This window comes from Bemisia tabaci, chromosome 3 (genome assembly GCF_918797505.1).
Source record: "Bemisia tabaci chromosome 3, PGI_BMITA_v3".
NCBI classification, from domain to species: domain Eukaryota; kingdom Metazoa; phylum Arthropoda; class Insecta; order Hemiptera; family Aleyrodidae; genus Bemisia; species Bemisia tabaci.
This window is the reverse complement of record NC_092795.1, coordinates 58,321,264-58,336,930: the sequence shown is the minus strand read 5'-3', so window position 1 is coordinate 58,336,930 and position 15,667 is coordinate 58,321,264. Positions and strand designations below refer to the sequence as shown.

At 35.1% G+C, this 15,667-nt stretch overlaps 1 protein-coding gene across 3 annotated transcripts in view; it reads right to left on the bottom strand.

Moving 5' to 3' along the window:
* Positions 1 to 963: 963 nt before the first annotated feature.
* Moe (moesin) overlaps positions 964 to 15,667 on the bottom strand; it is a 96,268-nt gene continuing 81,564 nt past the window's right edge. For all 3 annotated transcript variants that reach the window (XM_019041833.2, XM_019041834.2, XM_019041832.2), the window contains 8 exons: positions 15,508 to 15,630; positions 14,416 to 14,567; positions 13,276 to 13,506; positions 11,828 to 12,088; positions 10,486 to 10,612; positions 9,149 to 9,379; positions 7,249 to 7,482; positions 964 to 5,527 (listed from right to left, as the gene is read on the bottom strand). In XM_019041833.2, the coding sequence (XP_018897378.1) occupies positions 5,363 to 5,527; positions 7,249 to 7,482; positions 9,149 to 9,379; positions 10,486 to 10,612; positions 11,828 to 12,088; positions 13,276 to 13,506; positions 14,416 to 14,567; positions 15,508 to 15,630 (1,524 nt within the window). In that variant the 3' untranslated portion in view covers positions 964 to 5,362. The remainder of the gene's footprint in view (positions 5,528 to 7,248; positions 7,483 to 9,148; positions 9,380 to 10,485; positions 10,613 to 11,827; positions 12,089 to 13,275; positions 13,507 to 14,415; positions 14,568 to 15,507; positions 15,631 to 15,667) is intronic.

Here is a 15,667-nt window from a genome sequence, read left to right as displayed (position 1 = left end):
ACACATGGAGGTATGGAAAACATAAAAAGAATGCTCCTTTAAAGCAAAACTACAGATATTTACAGAACACAGCTGGATGGCATTCAAATTAGAGCATAAAGTTTATTCGGACAGGAGGGAAAATTTATTTTAATTTCCATGGATGAAGCATTCTTCTTCTGTGATTTTCTGGTGCCCTCTATTCATTTTAACATTTAATTTCAGGTGGCATTGGAATCCTTGAAAAGGTTGTGAGATATTTTTGCCAATAAGATACCTTTAACGAGCTGCCTGCCAAGCAAGTCATAATAAAACATTTAATCGTAAGTTGTCCTGGGACAAAATAATCGTAGTGATCAGTCTTTCCAGTGATGCTATCAAGGGTTGAAAATTCTATTGGCGACTCTACCATGGAACTAACCACAGGGTACGCACAAAGAAAAATTCTGAAGTAAGTTTCTTCTTTTATATCTTAGAAAGTATGACAGATTTAGTAAATTCATAAAAAATTCTGACCGTACTTTCAGCTTTATAGTGCATTATTATAGTTTTTTAAATTTGGTTTACAAGTTGCTGAGATATCTTGCTTCTTGCTTTTGAATGATCTGGAGGTAACACTGGCTAATGTTTCTGACTGTAAATTACACAGTTTTTCGTTTTTTTTTTTTTTTTTTTTTTTTTTTTTTTTTTTTTTTTTTTAGCAGATGGTTAAAAAATTTCAAAAATTAATTTTATCAGGAAAACTTCAGCTATCAGTGTTCTGATCACAGCTGCATGAAAATTCTGAGGTACGCAGTTGACCTTGATAAATAAATGCAGTTGGATCAGCTCTGAGAGAGAGCAAATAAAGAAAACTTATTTTGGACATTAAGGTCTGATGTAAGTAAGAAGAAGTTTGAACCACCAGTCAACAATCAACTTGTAAAGATATAATCTCTGAGTCTTCTGTCTTTTTTTTTAAAAAAAAAAATAGGATAAGACATCCCCGTTTAATCAATTTTATTTAAATTTCAAAATTTACACCTTATCACGAATCAATACTTATAACAAATGCTTGTTGGAAGAATTAAATTCATACCAGATTACTTGATTACAGGGCACAGCATTAATTTTCAATTATTTACATAATATATACTTTCCTTTTTTTAGAAAATCTTAAAATGTAGGTATGCCTGTACATACATACATGAACACAGACACTTACACTAACAAGATTGGGTTGACATGTATGAATCCCGAACACACATATTTTGTTCAAAATTAACACAAGAACACATGTTGTTAGTGCAAATGAAAGTATTGAATGAAAACGATTGATGCAAAGAGTGCATTTTACAAAATAATTAAGCGAAATGAGAAAAAGAAGGCACGTTGGCAATGTGTTTAAAATAATGGTAAGATGAGTGTTACAAAGAGTGCAACTAACTCAAGGTTTATACATTACTCACTTTGCAGAAAGATCTGTAATTTATAGAATATAATTATAAAATTAGGGATTTCTCTGGGGACTATACTATGATGATGAGAAAAACTATGTAAACTTGACTTTTGTTGGTTTCTCCCTTCAACGTATGTGATCTTAAAATTTTGAATGCTGCTAATTACGAGAATTTCAACTGCACAAATTCCAAGTTTATTAATGATCGAAACTAAGAGATAGAATAAAAAAAGCAGCAAAAAACATAACCCCACTTCAAATAAAATTCATTATGTTGATAGCTTATTTCCTCATTTGCAGTCTTCATTTAACTTTGAGTTGACGTGCGTAGTTAGGTTACGAAAGATGTCAGTTTGAAAAACTTAACAAAGAGGAAGCTAATTTTTCACCTCTATTGAAAGGAAGATTTCAAAAATGTTCCAAATAAAATGTCAAATTTAAATAAAAATACATATATTTAACAAAGTTTACAAAAAAAATTTCACCTACAGTTTGGAATTACAAGTAACAGATTTTTTGGGGAGATGCTGATAGAGACAGAAAAAAACCTAGTGAAAAATTCTGGTTTAAAGTGAAGGGCCTATGAGCAAGATAAATGTAAACCATATTTTGAGTTATGAAACATTTTCCAAGGATAAAAAAAATTGAGAAAATTAGGGAAATATTAAGTGGGGAAATTGTTTTTGGCACTATGATTTGAAAGTACTAAGAAAATATTGGTTTTAAAAAAAAATTGCAAGCGAAAAAAAAAAAAATTTGATGAAATTAGAACTTGGATGCACCTTAAACTACAGCTGGCTTAGAAAAATTTCTGGAGGTGAATCATCCTCATTTTATCATTTTTCCATAAAAGTTCCCCCATTATTCTATGATGGAGGTCTAACTGAATCAAGATGTTAACTACTAATTTGATCACCTTATTATCACGCCACAAAATGAAAAATGCATTTTATACACACTAAAATTTAATTATAACAAGATAAAAATATAAATTTTAAGGCCACTTCATGCATTTTACAACAATAACCAAAACAGAGGATCACACTTAGAGCCCTTGAGAGAATATAGGAAAATTCTGACCTTTAACTTTAAGTACACAAATTTCCGGCAGCTGAGTTATTGAGAATTAATTACAGGAAAGAAGGGTCTTTCCTGATATTACTGGATAATTATTTATTACTCTTCTACTTAACAGGTCATATTATTTAATTCCTTTTTTATGAAAGAGTGACAGAAATAAAATTGACTTAAATCAAACCTAGCATCATCATTATATGAGACAGATTTTAAATAAGGCAAAAATTCACAGCAATCCTACATATCATTTCAAGAATTGAGAGAGAAAATGGACGGCACATACATCTTAGACTGATTACAAAAATTAGTTAAAAAATTGTTCATAATATTTTCCAAAATAGAATTTTATTTAAATGCTCAGATTCTTCAATGAGAGAATCCTGCCTGTAAAAAATCTTTTGGGTGAAGGATATTGGTAAGAAAATCTAGCATCCTAATAATGGCAAAACTATGATTTGGTGGCATAACACTGACACCAGTAATTTTTACCAATTATTGTTTCATGTTCCATTCATTATGGTTCCTGAGTCTAAGGATGAAATGGATGTAACTAACAGCAAAAAGAAATGTGTGTGCATCTAAAAGCAAAGGCAGTGAATACTAAAGGCGAAATTGAATTATTAAACTGATATGACTTTGGTTTGCATGGATATATTACCTCATAATTTCTCCGCTTAGCCTTAGGAGCAAATTTCATCTCTGAGAAAAAATTCAACAGATGAGAAGGTATGGTTTAACGCACATGGGTATATAATACGCCATTTGAATTTCTCATAATTCATCCGCTATGTTAATAAATTAAGTCACATTTGATCCATTTACCTTCATGTACAAAAATGTTGACTGAAACTTTTAATTAGGATTAAAAAATGTATTCTGAAAATAACTTCAGCAGTATGAAAACGTTTCAAAACCGAAGATTTGTGGTTAATTAAATAAAATATGCAGGAGCACAAACTCTTCAACGCATACCCGAATGAAATGAAAAAAAATTGTTGAGTATAAAACCAGAAAATAGTTGAAGAAAAGATAGCTTGAAAAAAAGGACAAGAAGAGTTCTAAAAATGGAAAAAAAAAATAAAAAATAAAGAGAATAAATAAATAAAGGAGACAAGAGACAGAAGACCACTTAAGATACAACTTAAACTTAGAATGCAAATAATGAATACGAAAATTAAAATAATAATACAAAGGATACATTACACCTACTAATTAATTAATCTATAGTAAAATTAATCATGTTTGTGAATATACCTACAAAAATAATAATGATAGTATAATAAATGTGAGAATAATAGTATTATACCATAAAAGAACTCCATAGGGTAGTGGTCCTATGAAAGAAGAGAAAGTAAAAAACAAATAAGAGGAGAGGGAGGAAAAAATGAAAGGTTTATTTCTAAAATATCAGTCCCACGTCTTTAGTTTGTCTATTCATTGACAGAATCAAAAAGAAAAAAATAAATAAATAAAATCAATTAAAAATGCAGACATCTCAAAATATTATGAAAAAACACGAGAGAGAGGAAAAAAACTAGTAATCTATGGCAAATGAACTTTACTCTTGATGAAGAGTTTTCATCTTCTTATTTTATTTTGGCTCCCATTTCTAAGGTTGCCAGGATTTTAGACCGCATTCAAGATCCTTAAACTTCAATATGCTTTTACGGTCCTAACATGAATTATACGCTTAAAATCTGTGATCTTCAGTTTTACTTATTTTTCTTTTTAAAATAAAAAAGGATAAAAAATTATCAAGAAGCTTTCACCCATCAGAACTTTTGCTCGGTGATTTTTAGCTTTCGTATGGAAGACTCAACTTAGAAATATGTAACCCTTTCAGTTTTTGTAGGTAAAGTAAGAAGCAAAACCTATGAAAGTTCAAATGAAGAGAAAGTAAAAATACACATGAAAATAAGGGGGAAAAACTTAAAATTTTTTTACATCTCAAGTTCAACGAGGAACAGAAAGGTAAAACTATTTACAGCTGAAAATATATCACCTGTACTATCAGTTCTAAAAACCAAAATGCCTCAAAAATAGCCGAGATAAAGTTCTCACTCGTAAAGAGCAAACTGCTTAATGTTGAGAGGCCACTTTTCCATCAAAATAAATTAGTTAAAATCTACATCATTCTCAAATTTGATCGCAGATTTGATTAATAATATTTACAAAAGAAAATTCTTGCTAAAATAAACTATTTTCATGCATTGCGATGAATTAAAAGTTTCCGTTTAAATCTTGTTATGCAAGATACATTCAACGATTGAGTGTCTTCTTTTAAAATTAAAAATGCTTTTGACACTTTTAGACATTTTTAATAACCAGGATTTTGATAAGTTATGTGGATTTGAAATTCAAAATAATTGACTCGTGCAGTTGGCAAGTTCAGCGAAGATTACACGAACAAATATAGCATTTTTGCAGCAAATCCTGGGAAATCACCCAAACACCCAAAATGTTGAAAAATGTATACAATGAGCATTTGTGAATGCTTTAAAAATCCTCATCAAGTAATCTGTAGAAATAAATTATTAAAAACGGAAAAGTGAAGTTTCATATCGACTTTGATGATAAATCCACAAATTCTAATTTGGAATTTACCACGAAAATACACAGCTCATCCAAATCCAGATATGTATATATATTTACACAAACGCTGAATAAACAAGCAGCCACAGTAAAATATTTGCTTATGCAGTCAAATACTCATTTGTATACCTGAGCAAAGCAAATATACCTAGTAATAACAACAGACTTGAGACTTGGAATGGTCAACACTCAACAACTAGAACCGTCGGGTGTTGATATTTTCTATACACAAAAACAACTTAATTTCTTACGTATTTCTCATTTATCTAGTCCATTTTACATGTTTTCGAACTGATCAACCCGACGTTTGGTGTTTCCTTTGCGGATTTCACGTAACGTTTTGTATTTATCACGCCCTTGACGTACATTCTCTCGGTGAATTTTATCCATGGCAGTTTCTTTTGTTTCATCTCTGGATTGAGCCAAATCTTGTTTCAACATCTGAAAGGAAAAACCGAAAGAACATTATTAACACAACTAATTAAAAGCGATCAGAGTAACTTTCGAACATAAAACTGCTTTCTATTATTACCTGAATAGAACAAAAATTAGAATAATCAAACTTGATGATTTTGGTGTAAATGAGGGCATAACATTTGGAATGGGTGTATTGACAGTTGTCCATGTTCCGTTTGCTAATGGTAGGCTACTGCTGTTAGTCTCGGCTAGCCAGATGAGAATATTTGGCTCAACATGATAAGTTGAAAAACCATTAAACATAATTGATAAGTTAGGAATTGTATTAAATGTGGAATATGAATACAATTTGCAGATTAATAAAATTTTAAATACGGGATGTTACGATGATTTTCCTGCGACAAAAATTAAGACAACTTAAAAATCAAATATTTTTAACGATATTGCAGTGGATGGTAGTGACTCAGAGAGACGTAATTACAATGCGCTGAATCTGAAAACTCTTGACCGCAGTTCAATGGAAGATTACCGGCCACCATTTCAAGCAAAAATGTATTAGGCAACTTTGCGTGTAATAGTGTTGGAAAACGAAGATTATGAATTCCATTCTGCTAAATCAACTTAGTTTCTAATCATTTTTAGCGAATGGTTTGTAACCATTTGCTTCATCTTTCATGCATATCCTTCAATTCTTCAAACATTCAATTAAGAAAATAGAAATTCAGTAGATACAAAGGAAAATCTCTTAGGAGTAAATACTTGCGAGAAACTCCGGTATCGCCTAAACTAATATATACATAAATCCGAAACGTGTTGTTTCGAAACGAATAGGCCCCCGAACCGCTGGATGGATTTATGCCATGTTTTCTGCCCCGCGATCCTTTTTCGCTTTGTCAAGACATAGACTAGGAGTGTTCTCTTTTTGCGGTCCGTTTACCGGGGAGCAGTAAAAAACGGAAATGCATAAGAGCAGCGAGAGGCATATGCTGTTTTTCCATTTCCTAGATCTACTTCGGTGCTACGATGACGCGTCATCTGTTCGTTCTCGCCTCCTGCACCAGTGCGTATTTCAATTGGTATGGCGGGAGATTTAAGTAACAACAGGTGAGAAAATGTCATAGCGGAGTTTTGAATGTTGGACACAACAGGTGAGATGCCCCGTCCTATTTTCGCTTCGGCCGCTCTTCGGCAATCACTCATGGATTTATACATGCTTTCTTGTTCTGATAGAATTGTTTAACCTAAGGTACTTCCTGTTTTTTTATTTTTTATAAAACATTTTGAGTGAATAATGGTGATTATTTATTTGTTTTAAAACGTTGAGTTAATTATTTTGTGTTGCTGTGAAAAAACTTAACTTATCAACAAACAGTAAACTATTCAACAAAATTCATTGAACACTTTTTTGATTTTTCTTCTCTGTTAGCAGAATATTCTGTATAAATTTCAAGTAATAAAGTTGGCTTGTTTCTCTCTGAAGCAATAAAATGAGAGCGGCAATTTGAAACACTGCAGGTTTTGCACTTCCGCCATCAAATTTTCATTACAGCTGTATATTCTGTACAAGTACGGTAATGAATGTTTGATAAAAACTAATGACCTGTGTGATAGATTACACTCACAATTTCTTTACAATTTTAAAATCCGATTCCTGAACTGACAAAAACCAACCTCCTTAAATCTCTCTAAAATCCATCTTTTTGCCTTCATGATTCCAAAATTCACGTTTGCAATAAGAAACATACCTTGAGCTGGTCGTGGAGACGTTCATTACGTTCTGCTAAGGTTCGTCTTTCTTCTACGGGGTCAACAATGTGTTCATCCGTTGCTAAGTCTTTTGAAACTTGCCCATTGATAGCTTCATCATCATTTTCATCATGTTCATTTTCTACGACATGGTGGTGTTGGGGAGTTGTAGTTGCTGCCAGTAATGCAGCCTTAACTTCCTCTTGTTTCTGTCGTGCCTGTTCAACTTCCTCCTGGAGAATAAAATTGTCAAAATGGTGTGAGTACAAACTGTGCATTGTTATGTTGGCACTTTAATAAAATTGGAGCAAAAATATGATAAGTAATAAGATCACTAGTGCAATCATTAGAATTTAAAGACCATGGAAAGAGTCTAGAGTCATGGAATAAATGGCTTGATTATACCACTGAAAATTTACGCAAACCAATCACTCAGTTTTTGAGGGAAAGGGAATTGAGTGTATCCTGAAAACCACAGTAAACAGGAAATTTTTCTTTAATTTGGCATGAACTGAGGATTAAAGGATCAGATTTTTCTTGTGTTGCAGTGAAAAGGTGTATACTAAGATTCCATTTTTGATTTTCCTGATTTTTCCTGTTATTTGAAATGAAATTCCCTAATTTTTAGCGCAATCAAATTGACAATTATTTGGTTCCACAAACCAACATAATTAAAGAATCAAACCAAATGTTTCAGTTTCGTATGTAGTTGAGAAGTGCTTAGCGCACTAAGAATTTCGGAATCCAAAACGGATTTTCCAGATTTTTTGTTAATTTTTCCTGACAACATGAAATTTCCCGATATTTTCCGGTTTTTATTAACAATAGACAACGTGAGTAAGAACTACGACATTATCATGGTAGAATTGTACTATACACATTGCATTGTATGAGTTGCACTATATTTTAAACATAGTGAAGAATTGAGTTGGAGTTGAGAATGTAATCCACTCATACAACAAACGGATTTTTTCTCAGCATTGATGGTCTTCAATAGTCTGCATGGTGCTGAACAGACCTCACTGTACAGGAGAGGGAACTTCAAAGTATGAAACCTTAGGCGCGTCTTTCCGCAGCGTCCGGACGCCGCTAAATTCGATAAATCTGCCTGATGATTTGGCGTGGGGATGGCACCTTAGCGGCGGAGAGACGCTGCAGAAAACGCCGATGGAGGACGCTCCGATCTGTCACCAACAGATCGGAGCGGAGACACCGACAAATTCCGCCTAGTCCACTGCCTTTCCTACCAATTTTCAAATGATTTTAGTTCGACAAACCCGCGAATCGATCACAAAAGCTGTGAATTTATCGACTCACCCGTGAATTGATCGACAAAAGTCGTGAAGTGATTGAAAAACTCATGAATCAATCAACAAACCTGTGAGTCTATCGACAAAACCGTGAATCGATTCACCAAGCTGTGAGTCAATCTGATTACGTCAATTGGTTCACGTTTTGGTTTGTAGATCGATTCATGTTGATTGAATTAACACCGGTTTATTTAAAATTAAATCAATTTCTTGTTGATTGATTCATGTCGATTGAATCAACACCGATTTTTTAATAATTTGGCCATCTCATCAATTTCGATCAATTCACGTTATTATTTTTCGGTCGATTTTTGTCGATCAAATTTATACCCTCCTGCACCATCCTCCTGCAAGCACATCGAGCCATTTTCGCAGCTCAAAGCATACTGTCTGATCAATGAAGAGAAATTGGCAGCGGACACAGCGGAAATAATCCACGAATTCCGCTCCTAAGGTGCTGTGCTCCAAAATAGGAGCGTCCTCTCACCCTCGACTCGACTTTTCTGCCGGCGTTCAGACGCTGCGAAAAGACACGCCTCAGGTTCCGTACCTTCAATTTGAAGGTTGCTAATGAACATTAAGTACTGACCTGCAAGCGGCGTGTTTCTTCATCTTTGAGGTCTACTTCAGTCTGGATGCGGTTCACTTCATTTTGTTTAGCCTGGATTTCATCTTCTAATTTCTGACGTTCTGCTGCTTCCATATTCTTTGCATCCTCAAGCCTCTCCATCATTGCTTGTAATTCGTTCTGTCTAGTTTCAAGTTCTTCCTTGGCGGCCTGCAGTTGTCTTAATTGTTCTTCTAATCTCTTTATCATATCCTGTGTGCAAAAAATTAAATTTTATAGAGGGCATTTAGGTTCAGTTATGATCCTGTGGCTAAGCAAGGGATCATACTTAAAAAAAGAACGACTAAAGAGTAAAAAGGAAGGCTGTGTGGATGTCATCCTTCAGATGAAAGAGCGTAACTCCATTCCAAGGGTGCAAAATCAACCAAAACATATCTATTTTCCACACAAATACGACTGCGCTGTTTCCTTCAAAAATGTCTCTGATTTTAGTGTGGGATCAAAAGAAAATTCTGAGAAAGTTTCTCTTGAAATTCTCGACAGAATGCTAGTAAAAGCACAGTATGCTAGTGCAAATTTCACAATATTGAAATAAAGTTACATTCTTGTGTCTAGGAATCGAAGGCTTGTACTATTGAAGCACAAAAATCTCCAGAAATTTCTAGTAATGTTAGCGCTAAATTTTAATACAATTAAGGAAGGATGGGAATTTGTTAAAATTATAATGAACAGTGTTAACAGTTTCTTGTTCAAGGTGTCAAGAAATACAATTTTAAGCAACAGAACTGATGAAATTCAGGTCACAAATTCTGCTCACAACCTTCAGCACAGCCACGATTTTCTACTTTCTGAAGTGACGTGTGCTTTGCCTCAGACACGATCATGCTATCGGAGAACTGAAACAAGCTCGTAAGAACAATAGTGCGAGCCGTCTTGCTTCCAGTTCGTTTGATCCTAGGTATAGTTAAGTTACATTTATTTTCATTGTGGTTCATACATTAGCCATGCTCTACAGAAAAAAAAGTTTTTTTCCTCAAGCATATTGAGCTTAGAGATTAAGATTCAACAATTGGCACATCTTATAGGTAAAGAGAGCAAGTTAGCGTTACTAAACAACACTAATCAGAACAAGGACTTCATTTGTATTTTACTGTTAAGTTTTTCAATTTTTTTGATTTTATGAGCTTAATTGTTAATGCAGCAGTTACGTTCTAGAATATGTAAACTATGAAGTAGATAGCGACGATGTCCTTCACAATTTACTTTCAGCAAAATTACTCACACCTTTCCAGAACCTCTAAACTTTTCGAATTATAATTGTATTCATTGCAAAAAAAAACCATAAATCAAACACTGACCTGAGCATCTAGTAAATCTTGTTCACGTTTGGCCATTTCTGCTTGCATTGCCTTTAATCTCTCCTCGTATTCTTGGTGTTTTCTTTCAGCCTTTTCACGAGCAGCAATTTCTAGTTGCAGTTTTTCCCTGGAAAAAAAGAGAATAAAATTTATGCCAAAATCACTAGAAGAAATTTTCTGAGCTTTTCAACCAAGCATTTGAGGCGCCTAATGAGGTTATGCCGTACAGCATCGGCTAAGAGCCTCAGCATTAATGCCGTATGCCCAGGTAGCGGCCGTGCGGGCATGCGGCACCGCGCCTAATGAGCGCAACCTGCCGGCGCCGGCTTCGGGCATTGAAGCCCAATGCCGGCGTGCCGGCCGAGCCAGCATTAAGCGCTGATGCTGAGGTTTGATGCTGGCTTGGGGACCAACATGGGCTTCAACTTTTGAAGCCGGACCCTCGGCTCGCAGCCCAATACCACATCAATTCTTGGTCCTGCTACCCACCTTCATTACCGACAGGGCTGTCCTAGAAGACCGCGGGGAATGCGACCCTTGGACTTGGCGATGGATTCGCGGAACACCCCTTTGTCTTTACGGCAGCCCACACCTCGCCGAGAAGTTCTAAGAAGTGGACGCCGAGGCAGGGTAGAAAACACAGTCCGGTGCCATTAGCCGACCGCCAGCCGGGCCTGGGGTGCTGGCGTCCGAGGTGTCTGCTAATTGAGGCGGCATCAAAAAGTCATGCCGGGTGTTGGCTTCACCAGGTTAAGCTCCCTCACCGGCAAATGCAATCCCCCAGCACACTGTTCGACGCGGCATGAAAGTCCGCGCCGGACCTCCGCCTTGCGCACCAATTCCACTCCGTTTATGATGCTGCCTCAAACCTCAGCTCTAAATCCCTGTTTTCAACCCGTTTGAACAGAAACTCAAGCTTGTTAACTTTGGTGATTGTAGGGCACACTAATTGTTTTTGTGTATGTTGGACATGAAGGTACAACTAATGATGTAAAGGCAGCTCTGACCAAGGTGCCATATTATGAGTGTGACAACTGATTTGTCAAGAGAAGATGGGTACAGGGTTGTTCTAAATTTTACATTCATGTCTGTTTTTTTATGTTATGACAGAGAGTCCATGCTAATAGCTTCCAATATCCTCTGTTTGCTAGTAAGATGTAAAGATATAGCTGTTCCGACAATTTGCATTATTAAGATAATATATAAATAATTGATCATGAGTTTCAAGAATAATTTCCTTTAGTTTTAGGTTTTGTCAACAATCTTCAATGGACCTTCCCAGATTTTTCAAGACCTTGCCCCATCGGCTAAAGAAATGAATGAGCCTCAAATACTGAAATACCTTTGTTGCTGCTTTGCCATCTTCTCTTCTCTTGCTTGTGCTTTCATTTGCTGGACATCAATTGTGTCCGGCTTACGTCTCCGCATATAAAGTTCATGATTGCCCATACACAGAGCTAGAATACGCTTATTGATACGGACTCTTGGGGCAAAGAACACAAAGTCTGGTGCTTTCTTGTCGATCGGCTTGATGATGAATTTGCGATCATGGAACGAGATGTTTCTGATTTCCGACCAAGGGAAACCAATTTTTGGCGTTAACCTAAAAAAAACAAAGAAAAATTGAAATTTGTGACTCACTTGAAATTTGGCGGCAAATAATGAGCTTTGTTTTCACAATTTTTGAAACTTGAAACTTCAGACAATCCATAGTCGAATTAAAGAAAAACCAGAGCGGAGAAGTGCAATTGAATGAGGAAGGGAGAGGGAATTTCATACAACATCCAGTTAACAGATGGAAATAAATGAAATGCGAGAGAAAAAATAGGAAATTTAACAAAAATAACTCCAGAGGTGATGGGGATAACCATTCAATGAGGGGGAAACTCTTGGTAACCATGGAAATGTAACACAAATTCAAATGGATACAATAATTAATGAGAAAGAAATGCTTCCAAATTCTCAGTAATAACACACTCTTAATTAATGGTAGGATTAGAAAATGGATGCTGGTGGGAATCTTCGACTCAAAACAAAATTGATGCAGCAAGAGTGGATTGTTCAGGGTTCACACAAAAAAGACGTTACACTTACATAACTTCCCTCTAATGTTGTCTTTATTTTTAAAATAAAAGATTTCATGGTTCCACATCTTACTGGATGCATCAGAAGATGATTCTGAAAATATGCGTTCAAATAGGGTTTCAATGATGATACATATTTCATGATAAGTAAGTTTCTTTGAGTTATCTAGCACTAATCTTGCCCAGGCTAAAAATTGAAACACCAGATGAGGAATTTAGTTTCATAAATTTTGAAGCAAATCATAAATCACTCCAAGGCTGCAGGGAGCGATAAAGGCAGCTGAACTCATAATGAGGTTAATAAAACAGAGGAGTACCCAGAGATAATACGAGATCATTAATTGGCCACTCAACATCAATGACTTCACATGAAATGAGGCTATACCTACACCTGTCATTGTCAAAGAACTCAGAGCTCCAAAGTCATACATTGTATTCATCTCAGGAATGAGTTATTGGAACTAGTCAAATGAAATTGTGGGATTTGAGATCAATTTGTGGGTGCACCGAATGTTTCTTTGATATTTGATCTATTGTAAGGAATCCTCACCAATATCAAAGTAAAATTTGAGATAATGTTTAGGCAATGATCAATTTAAATCAATCGATGTACTGCTGCATAAACACATGATAAACTTGTGACATTTTCTGAGGTAAAACATCATACTGATCAGTACGTTAAAAAATGCAATTTTACGGTACTTACTTGTCATTTTTCTCGTAAATGTTGAGACCTAGAGCATCAACTCCAAGCCATAGCTCAGTGCCTTTCTTGTTTCGAATTTCGAAATAATTGACTCCGTACATTTCTAGGTCTTGCGCAATTTTTAAGTATTCCATCATGGCATCTTCTCTCAACATAGCACGATGTTCATTCCACCAAGTTGTGATACTTTGTTCCCACTCTTCTCGAGACATTTTGTGTTGATCCATGACTCTGAAATTGATTAAAAAACGCAACCAAAAAATTAGGCAACCGACTGAGAAGCAACTGGAACTGATCTACTAACAAGATACAATTCAATTACTATAGAATAATATCGCTTGTCTGCAAGCTGATAATTTTACAGGATGCACAAAAAACTTTGTTATTTTTGTAATTTTGAGGCTGGGGTGGCAATTTTTTCTACACATTAAAGCGTCACAGCGCTCTCAAGCGGAATCAAATATAGTTTATTTCCTTCGAAAAATACACAGAAACTAATGACAAGTTACTTATTCACTACTGTAGAAAGTGGAAAAGTTGCTAACTCATTTGCGCCAAAAAAGTCAGTTAAACAGTATTGTTCCGTGGCCTTCAAGCTGCAACTTAGAAACCTTTAACAAGGCTTTTAATATATTAAAATATTATTATTAAATATACAATATAATTATTAATGCTACTGTGAGTAAATGCCACCCAAAACATGTTTCAAGACGTCTCATTGAAACAAAGAGTGAGATAATGATGAGAGGAATAGAACTAAAATTAGATCCATTAGCTTTCATAAGAGGAAACAATTTCTATAAAACTTCCAAATAATATTTTCATCATATTGAAAAAGATGAAAACTGCTATTTAGTTAAACGTTTACCTAAGTTTTTAGCTATTTCTACTTGAGGGAAGAAAATACGAAAATTATTCGGATGTCATAAAGATCATGTACTAACATAAAGAGGCCGTAAAGCTCAGTTCACACCAACCATTGCTGTACGGTGAACAATTTTAAGAAATTAGTATTTCAAGAACAACTGAGTTCAATGAGAGTTGTATTCGCAGAGCTAAGGATCTTCATTTCAATATCCACCATTTGCTACATACATTTAAAAATTTAATAGCTTTTTTGTAATTCCAAAGAGAAATTACCTTTGTGGTAAAAGTCTATCACTGGCAAGAAAACCTGAAGTGTGAAGGGCTTTGTTGAAATCTCCATGACGCGCTTGAACAGCGTATGATGCCAGAAGAACTGACGTTTCAGGAGGACAATATATTTCATCGGACAAAATGGCATTTTTGACCTGAAAGAAAATTAAAACAGTTTATGAGCACAAGTTTTAGAGGATTAAAGTTTTTCAAGCGCATGAGGAAAAAGGAACATGCTGAGTGATAGCATTTCGAGTGGTTAACCTGTGACTATCAACAGTAGACTATTGAAACATTTGGCTAGGCTATTGCAAATATATATCGAATATATACCCCTGACAATGTGAAACACCATCTTATTGTGCCTTCTTGTTACAGGGTGTTTATTAAAACGGGATGGCCAAAAATCAGTATTTTTTCAGTACATTCCCAAGAAATTCAGCACTTTTTCAGTAGGTACCTCCTTTTGACGCAATTAAAAAAATTTCGACAATCTGAAATTCTCGCTCAAATTGCGACAAAAATGACGTAGCCGCCACAAAATTTCATCGGTGGCTTAAAGATTAACTGACAGCACAATTGCGATCTTGCAGGCAAATACTACTCTAAGAATCAACGCGCAGGGAATTGCATACTTTCCAGGCTTTATTAAAAAACATGCTTAGAATGAAGGAAAAATTTCGGAATTTCCGCTCTTTTTCAGTACTTCCAGGCCGCCCTTAAAAAAACAGTGCTATTTCCGGACTTCTCGGAAATTCTGGACTCATGAACACTCAAAGAGAAGGATTCATTGTTTCAAAGTAATTGAATTTACAGACTTTTTCTTTGAAGTATAAAATGAAACTATGATTTTTTTTCTTGCAAGAATCAAAATTAGGTCTTCAGGAGCTGAAGTAACAGGAGAGATATTACTTAAGTACTGTAATCATCAATAGAATAGATTCATCCGAACCCGAAATTATGGAAAGTGAAGCAGTCTCAAAAAACTGATATGTAATTTATACTCTGTTCAGTCTATTTACTGCTTAAAGGACGGAGTAGTGAGTAGCAAGAGAACGAAGAGTTAAAAAGAGGCAATTAATAAATATACTTCACCTGTAAATAGAATAATCTAAGAGTGATGTCTTGAATGATTTCATCGTTTACGTCTTCAGGATAGAATTTGGCTCGGAATTTGAACTGAAGTGGATTTTCTTTCTTCACGTCTTGGCTCATCACCTGCACAAAAAGAAGAAAAGGCAAGTTAGGAGTGTCT